At 40.6% G+C, this 8,698-nt stretch overlaps 2 protein-coding genes across 2 annotated transcripts; one reads left to right on the top strand and one right to left on the bottom strand.

Annotated features, from left to right (window-relative positions):
- Window positions 1-231: 231 nt before the first annotated feature.
- On the top strand, window positions 232-4,601 carry rsph9 (radial spoke head component 9). Its single transcript, XM_076756912.1, has 5 exons — window positions 232-590; window positions 692-851; window positions 1,386-1,515; window positions 2,201-2,347; window positions 4,441-4,601. Exons 1-5 carry the CDS (start codon window positions 364-366, stop codon window positions 4,599-4,601), a joined length of 825 nt encoding a protein of 274 aa, XP_076613027.1. The 5' UTR covers window positions 232-363.
- mrps18a (mitochondrial ribosomal protein S18A) lies at window positions 4,236-7,549 on the bottom strand. The gene is made up of 6 exons (XM_076756911.1): window positions 7,370-7,549; window positions 7,024-7,055; window positions 6,050-6,154; window positions 5,822-5,945; window positions 5,450-5,522; window positions 4,236-5,321 (listed from the first exon to the last, which is right to left on the bottom strand). The coding sequence occupies exons 1-6, from the start codon at window positions 7,515-7,517 to the stop codon at window positions 5,177-5,179; spliced, it is 627 nt and encodes a 208-aa protein (XP_076613026.1). The 5' UTR covers window positions 7,518-7,549; the 3' UTR covers window positions 4,236-5,176.
- Window positions 7,550-8,698: the final 1,149 nt, after the last annotated feature.

Here is an 8,698-nt window from a genome sequence, read left to right on the forward strand (position 1 = left end):
ACGTCAAGGCAGACTCGCGCGTGCGCTGGTTTCCATAAACATCACGAGCAAACGCACCCGAAATGAGACGTTAATAATTTGTGTTTTCTCTCTGTTTTGACAGTGATATTTAGTTCAGGCACGACACACTTTAAAAAGAAAGAAAGAAAGAAAAAAAGAAAGAAAATTTATTTACAAAAGAAAAAAGAAAGGGAGGGGGGATGGGGGGGGGGGCTGGAACGTTACTATGACAACCAGCAACACGGTTTGTTGTCGTTAGCGTTGGACTTTGGTTAGCTGTTGTGTTAGCTAGCAAGTGGTTTGAAACACCGGGCATTGTTTAAGTGACTAATATCTACTTCAAAGTCGTTCATTACATAAACAATGGATTCAAATTCCTTATACTATTCTCTGGAACTCGTTGCCGGTAACGGACACACTTTAAGCGTTGAGCAAAGGACCGCCCTGCAGACTTCCTTGGTGATCTTGAAGAAAAACTACAAGTTCCATCGAGTCTTGTTTTGGGGCAAAATACTGGGAGTGAAGCATGATTATTTTATCGCTCAGGGAAGAGGAGAAGATGAGATGCAGGATAAAAAGAACCTCTACAGGTGAGATGGCCTCAACTGTAATTTCACTGCAGCAGCTTTGTGTGTCCTCTCCACAGTGTGAAATAACGTTACCTGAGTACGTGTTGCTCTGTGGCCTCCAGCTCCAACTGCATGGACTGGTTCCTGCTCCCCCCTGCCACAGACTCTATGATCGAGGAAGTGTCCGCAGCTGCAAAGGGTCGCTTCATAGGAGACCCCTCATTTGTGTATGAGCATGCTGAGATCCGCAGGCAAGGGGAGAAGGATGAGGAGAGGGTGGTGGTGAGTACGGTCACATCAGCAGGGATGGAAAAGCAGCACAGTGGTTGAGCCGCCAGGTGAATCTCAAGACAGAGCGCTTCCAAGTCACGTGGACTGATGTGTTGGTCACGTGGACTGAAGTGTGAAGTTGTTTTAGTATTCAGTCCTACTGCCTCAGAGCAAGAGAAAGTGTTAAATTATTCTGCAGGTAGTTTATAAACACATCCGTGTACTGTTAGCCAGGAAAAATATTTTAGCATAGCATCATCTAGTAGAACTGTAACTAGAGCCAAACTAAGGATGGATGTGGGACCAAAATGAAACATATAGTTAAAACAAAAAAACAAAAAAGCTTAGGAGAGACAATGACCTACTTACCTATAGTTTGCACTCTCTCAGGTCAGCTATCTCTGTAACAAACAACTGTTTGTTGCAGAGATAGCAGCAGAGATAAAACTAAGTGCAAAAGAGAATTGAATCGAAATGCCAACGCTGAGATTTGTTTTCAGTACTGTCATGAAATTCCAGCTTATGATGGACCGTTCTTGTTTTCAGACCAAAGTCAAAGAGGAGAGCAGGCTGGCAGTGGCAGTTCATCAGATTGACGAGGAAGTTTCCGTGGTACCTCGTGGGGCGTTCGTGAAGAGTCCACACGGCCTTGTCAAGATCAACCGCAGCTTTGGTGGTAAGTGTCTGTCAAATCACCACACCCTGTGTCTCACTGTGGCCTGTGAATACTTGCTGCTGTACGTGAATGACCCAGAGGTGTTCATAAAGCATGGTTAACATGTGGGTAACACCTTATATTTAGGCACACATACTCACCATTAACTAGTTGTGTATTAGCATGCATATTAGTAGCATACGGTCTCTTTATTGGTCATTATAAAGCACTTATTAAACTTATTCCAGATGAACATATTCTACAGTTATTAGGCCATAAACTAAGAGTTTTACCTCATTAACCCCCTAATTACTGATTATTGATAGTAAGGAAATTGTTGTACTTCAGTTACAATTTTAATGACCTAACCCTAACATTAGTAACCCTAACCCTGAGAATAAGGCATTATTAAGTCCTTTATAATGATTAATTAAGAAGCAATATGCTACTAGTATGCATGCTGATAAACAACTAATTAACAGTGAATATGTGTACCTTAATATAAAGTGTGACGAAAATGGAGAATTTATTTCAACGGGATGGATATCATGAAATATTTCACACTTCTCAAAATTATTTGGTTGATTTGCTAGTCCTGCTTTGTGAAACATAATGCCTGCATATGTATGTTTTGACATGATTTCACTGTATATTTGTATCATCAATGGCATATTTTAATTACGTGCCAATCTGCACTGTTCCTCAGGTCTGTCTTTCTCAGAAGCAGGGAAGCTTGACAACTTCCTTCATTTCAGCAAACCAAAGAATCTGAAGAAGAAATCCATCCTGGAAATGGGTGATTTGAACCCAGCTATTGACTTCCTGGATGTACTGAGTGATGACATTCCTAAAGGTGAAACCAGAGAGTTCGGTCTATCCCACTTTATAACATGCCACCAGTTGTTTCATCATATACAAATATCATACCTTAGAAGATCTGATGCAAGTACTGAAGTACATGAACACATCTTCAGCTTGCCCTTTTTTTTTTATCTCCTGCTCACTGAGCTCTAAGAGGATTTGCAATGAAAACTTCAGTAAATCAAACCAGTGCAGAAAAGGGTCATCGTATGATCTGCTGCCATTAACACACAACTACTTTGATGGAATGACATCAGGGTTTTCTCAGTTAGTGTGTTCCAACTGCCATGCTACATTACAACTTGATGGGGTGTGATTTGAGCACAAATCATGGTGATTCAACTGACTGAAAGTCAAGAGGTGTTTCTTCCAAACTGAATCATTTTGACAGTAAAATGATTCAATTGAAACTCCTGACATCCGCCTACCTGCCAGAGGGAATGGGTTTTCTGGGAATATGTCGAAAGGATTTCCCGTTAAATTTGCCCATTGCTGAGTGTTTGCATACAGCAGCTTCTGTTGGATTAGAATTATCTAGGGATTCAGGGCCCACCTACTGTGAGTCAGGTGTCAGGTTCTTCACAGGAAAATTACAAATCATTCTGTGATCATCATTCCTCCCTGAAAGTGAGTAAGATTTAAAATCAGGACAGAAACTTACAGTACATGGGAAGAACCCAACCAGAAACCAAACTGGTATTAAATGATTAACAGGATTACTCACATCTGTAGGAACTCCAACTAAAACATTTCAAGTAATGGTTTAGAAAAACAGTGGTTTATCCAGATTTAGCTCCTTTATGGAAAATTACTACTGCCAATTATTCTCCAGAGCACACACGTGTTGTAGATAGACATTCAAAATGTTATTGTAGCATGACAATGAACTTGCAGTGACTTGCTGTCTTCAGATGGGTTTGTCAAATATGCTGTATAATGGTGTGGGAATACAGTTGAAAGCAAGAGTCTTTTAGGTTGGTGTGCTTGACTTCTGGTGGGAAACACATTTGAGCTACTGAACAGTATTACATGTTGGAAAAAATCAAACCTAGGAGGCAAACAGTAAGCCAACTTAAATGCTCCAAAAGGATTCTATGAATTTAGTCATGTCTGTCAAGGTTTGAGGTTGGTTGCTGAGCTGGATGTGCTCCTGGCCATAGTCTGCATAGATGACGTGAGGCTCTGGACGTACTTGTGTGTGTGTGTGTGTGCGTGTGTGTGTGTGTGAGAAAGAAGGAAAAAATATTTAGCGGCCATAACCAAACATGCAGCAGATGTCTGATTTAAGAGGGCTTCCACATGTGTATATGTTTGTGTGTTCTTTGAGTTGATACGGATGTCAGCAGTGTCATCACTGCAGCGGACATCATGCAGCTGTCTCAATGCCACACTGACTGCAGCCGTCTTAACAGGAGATTGCATGTGTTCGCTGAAAAGGAGAAAGAGTTAGCTTTTGGGTTTTTTTTTTTTTTAAATGGACTCTAGGGAGAATGTGATACATGATTGGTGGAGATTAAAAGACAGGTGCTTTCCTCTGAGGACCTAAGTTGGGCTCCCCTGCTTTTCAACTACAGTCCTGCAAGCTGTTTCCACCTCCTGATTTATGGCTATGGTTTCTCCTCCTTCAGCAGTAGTTACAACCTGGACACCATATGTTGTATATCACATACCAAACCTCTGGTTTTATAGTTGAATCATAAATTGGCAGATAAGTTCAAAGACAAGAAAAGTAACGCAACAAATGTCTAATTTACCAAAATCATCTCCCTTGACCGGCTTTTATGTTTACATAGTAGCAGATCCAGTTCTTGTTCTCAATTCCCTGGGTCTTGGGTTCATGGTCACACCCAAACATATTGAGAAACAGGTTAGACTGTAGATATCAAAAGCACAAAGGCTTGATTTATTGGAGTATCCCTTGGCTGCCTCGAGCATGTGAATAGTCTAATGTTTCTGGACTGAAAAGAAAGATTACGGCGGCCTCTACTTTAATTCAGCTCAATAGTGCAGTCAGAGAACATGATGTGGCAGCCTCCTGCATTTAACATCATTTGTTTACAAAAAATATTCTTTGTTTGTGTATAGGATCATGGAGTATTCAGTTGGAATGTGCTAGTCAAGTGTGCGTGCTTCGCAGCCTGCTGTGGCTCGGCCTGACCTTCTACCATGTGCCAATGACGCCACAGCATGGATACATCTATTTTGGCAACGGGACCAAGAATTTGGATCTTCCCTTCATGCTATAAAAAGAGACATGTTACACCTATTTCAACCTATGATTTCCTCATGTTTCTCTGTTAATCACTTCAACCTTTAAAATGTATTAAATGCAACATACTGCATAACCTTTTGTTTGTCTTATCTTAAAACAAATAAACTAAAAGGAGGTACAGTCATGCTGTTTTTGTTCCATTTAGTTCTCATGCACAAAAGCTATTCCTATACAGTAAACACATGCTGAGAGCATTTTATTTGCACATCTGTGTTGCCTTGAGTATACACAGTCAACATACCACCTACTTTGAAACTCTAACATTGACCCAGCTGATGATCGCATTAACTTGTCAGAGAGGTAACTTCAAGGGCTTTTTGAAAACCAACAGAGACAGAATGGATGGTTCTGGTTGGGGCTGAGGGTGATTCATTAAAAGCATGACACAGCTTAATAAACAAAAGGTAATATAAATACAGATGGATGAAGCTTTTAGGCCTTTTCCCAAGGGCAATGTGACAAAAGTCCATTTGGAACTGCACCCCTTGCGTGAAAGGGCCCACCCCCTCTGGTCTAGCTGGTGCACCGATTCGTCAGGCTTTCTGTCCTTCAGTGTTTTATGTAAAGGGGCTTGACGCCATAACGTACGTTGTTCTTGAGTGCTGGGTGGCCAACATCCATGCGCCTCTTACACCACTTAAGTCCAGTTTTATAGATGGGTTTCACAGAGTCAATGGACCAGCGGGTCAGGTATCTGTACAAAAGACAGCACATGTGGGCAATGAGGTTATCGCTTGCTTCAGTTGCACTGGGACTGGTGCTGATTACTGAGAGATAATGGTGAGAAACACACATATAAATAGACATACATGCATACATTACCTGTTAAGCTGGGGCTTGGGCCTCTTTGGGACATGGCCCTCTGGAAGTTTGGGTTTGTGGTCAGGCAGCAGACCTTTCATACAGAGACAAACAAGAAGTCTTAACAGCCAATCACAAGTAAAGAGGCTTCAGAAAGGTTGAACAGGAAAAATATTCTGGATTCTCACACCATTCAACCATCGGATCAAACTTCTCACCATCTTGACAGGGTCAGATTCAGATTGGTTTATGCCTTTGCTTGCTTATCTACAACCCCCAACTGTATTTTAAACGTGGAAATTATTTTCAATTTGTTACTAATGGTACCCAGTGTCAAACAGATAATCAAGGCAAGAGCAATTACACAAACAAGAGGCAGACAACAACCCTGACCTGCTCTGTGGGCCATCTGCACACAAGCAGCAATCTTGCGATGTTCCTCTCGACAGAGACCAGTGATTCTCCTGGGCAACAGCCCTCCATCGGACCTGATGAACTGACTGAGCAATAAGACATCCTGGAGGGGGTTGAAGAGGGAAAAAAGAGAAAACCAGGCACTTTAAAACAGCTGATAAACTTTCTGTAATGTCTCAGATGATTCGGTCATGTGGGCGCATTTACCGTGTAGCTGTATTTGTTCTGTAGGTTCCATCTGTAGATAGGACACTTGGCTGTGGGGTTTGGGGGCTGTGGGGCTGCTGGAGTGTCCAGTATTTGACCCTCAATCTGGCAAACGATCCATATGATTATTGTCAGTATAATCATAAGCTATGGAAGGTTCCTTGTCAGGGTGGACTTAATATTTACATATGCAGCAGGAAAAGGCTTTCCTTTAAAAAAAAACAAAAACAAAACAAAAAAAAAAACTCACGAGTTCATCTCTCCCACTGCCTAACTGTTGGTTGTAGAGGTTCTCCTCCTCACATCTGATCTAAGGTGAAACTTATACTTCAAGGCTCTAATGAAATCTAAACCCTAAGACAACACCTTTAAAATGTCAATTTTGTGTAAAATAACACAATACTTAGACATAAAATCACCATGAGAACGTGTCTCTGACCTGAAAGGCCCTGCTATATAGATAGAAAAGTATAATTAAGATACACTCAGCAGACAAAAGCATGTTTTATTATATAATGTGTGGAGTTTATACCTGCTACTCGTATCCTTTACAATGGATCAGTTATTCTTCTACTTGTTACAAACTTAGTGTCATCATCTATCCCAAAACCAACAGTGTGATGGGTTGTGGACCACTGTTGATTTTACCTATTACAGTGTTTTTTTTCCCATTAAAACATCCACACTCAAGAATTACTTAATGCGGCTTTAACATAAAGATGGTTTTGAATTTGTTTCTTTAGAAAGTAACCTGATGTAACACAAGACAAATCAGGAATCAGGAATTTATGTTATAATAGGTTAGATGTTGGTATTTCTATTTATTAAAATGCCTCAATTAATAGCTTGTGAAAAAACACTGAGTGTTTATTGCAAATACAAATATTCAGACTACAAACGTACAGCCAAAATACTACAAAAGACAGGACACATGCAGATAATTTTGTCTCTCATCATAGCCTGACTCTACTTACCGTTGCTGTTTTACCCTCTTGCTTCTCCACCACTGTAAAAACAGACATTACATGACGTAAGACCTTAAAAAAAAAAAAAACAACAACTCACATTCTGTACAGCAGTGTATAAATACTTGGACGGATAACCACCAACTTTCAGGACACTTAATAATCAGAGGAGGAGGAATGAAACAAAACATGGTTATAATGTTTAGAATTCTTGTGCTCACAACACAGTAAATGAGAAGATGTGCAAACAGCTAATGTCTAACTGCGAGGTGCCTCTAAAAACTGTCAGCGTCTCTATGCCAACATGCTAACTTAGCTAGCAGGGCGCTTCTACGTTGCTGGGCTAAAATCTCACCTTGGCGGATCCCTCGGCACTGAGTGATTAAAGGCGGGAGCTGAGGAACATTTATCCTCTGTTGAACCTTCACGATGGTACTTGCGGCACCTAATTTTAAGCCCGAAAATGAGGTCCACACTGTCCTGAGTACACCGCGGGCTGCCATGTTTAATTCTTGACCTTCGCTTTCGTCTCTTCCTGTCTGCTAATCTCGCGAGAAAGAAAACAGCGCCAACCTCGGTGAAGACCTCATATTACATCGATGGTGGTAATGACAAATAACAAGAAAACAATTACAACAGAAAGTAGGTTATACAAGTAAATAAATCAACTTCAATAGCCCCCACGTCTGTCTTTGACATTTCTCTTTGTTTGATGAACTGGCTTGACAAACGGCCATGTCCAAGAGTAAATTCCTTTTCAAATCCAGATAAATATAATTACAGCTTGCCTTTATGATCCTTTATCAAAAGCTTTGCCTCAAAGGACAAACACATTATGTGCCAAGATCTGAATCTAATTAATTAAAATTAATCCCAAAACAAATTGCAGCACAGCATCAAATGAAATTAAACACAAGGGAGGAAAACAATGAAGACATTTCATGTTGAAAAGTACTTAAGACTAGAGGAATGCCCTGAAAAAGGTGGCAATGACATTCATAACACAGAGCTAGAGAAATGTAAAGCCCCGAGAGGAATCAACGTAAAACTGCAATGTATTTGTCTGCAAGGAGGATTTAAACCTAATTTGCAGGGGAAAATAACTCCTGCAGTCTGTGCCATAAATTGCAGCATGTATCTTCAGATCCTACAAACAGTGGTGGACAAAGTACATAAGTCCATTACTGAGTCAAAGCATAGATACTCCTGGCCAAATATTATTCCAATACAAGTGAAAGTCAAAGTACTGGAGCACTTAAGTAAATGTAGGCTACTTTGTTCGTGTCCACCCCTGCCTTCACATGCTTAAATTATTGTGTTGCTTTTGTGTAGATGCTCAGGGTTCATAACAAAGGGTCACTGTTCATACCTCTACTCATACCATGCTCATCAGATGAAAGTATGAGAAGCACCTACAGGAGCAGGGTGGGAACATGCCAGCCTTTTGTTGCAGAAGCTAGAAGATACAGATAGATCCTTCATGCCCAGATAAAAAGACTCAGAGAGGATAAAGAGTTTGATGCTCGATAGTGTTATCATGAGAACACTATGCCATTGTGCAGTTGTCATGTTTTTGTGTGCTTCTTGCAGGATTTATCTCATGACTTCATCTGTTTGCAAAAAAGAAAGCATCAAGAAAGCCAAGGCAGGCAGCACAATAGAACACAATAGAAATGTCCTTCTT

Source organism: Chaetodon auriga, chromosome 18 (genome assembly GCF_051107435.1).
Source record: "Chaetodon auriga isolate fChaAug3 chromosome 18, fChaAug3.hap1, whole genome shotgun sequence".
Taxonomy (NCBI): Eukaryota; Metazoa; Chordata; class Actinopteri; order Chaetodontiformes; family Chaetodontidae; genus Chaetodon; species Chaetodon auriga.

Excerpts from the sequence above, each read along its gene's own strand:
- rsph9 (XM_076756912.1), top strand. The coding sequence starts at position 364 with ATGGATTCAAATTCCTTATACTATTCTCTGGAACTCGTTGCCGGTAAC. Across the intron at positions 1,516-2,200 it reads GATCAACCGCAGCTTTGGTG|GTCTGTCTTTCTCAGAAGCA; the intron begins GTAAGTGTCTGT and ends ACTGTTCCTCAG. Across the intron at positions 2,348-4,440 it reads GAGTGATGACATTCCTAAAG|GATCATGGAGTATTCAGTTG; the intron begins GTGAAACCAGAG and ends GTTTGTGTATAG.
- mrps18a (XM_076756911.1), bottom strand. The coding sequence starts at position 7,517 with ATGGCAGCCCGCGGTGTACTCAGGACAGTGTGGACCTCATTTTCGGGC. Across the intron at positions 7,056-7,369 it reads GTGCCGAGGGATCCGCCAAG|TGGTGGAGAAGCAAGAGGGT; the intron begins GTGAGATTTTAG and ends CTGTTTTTACAG. Across the intron at positions 6,155-7,023 it reads AAGAGGGTAAAACAGCAACG|ATTGAGGGTCAAATACTGGA; the intron begins GTAAGTAGAGTC and ends ATCGTTTGCCAG.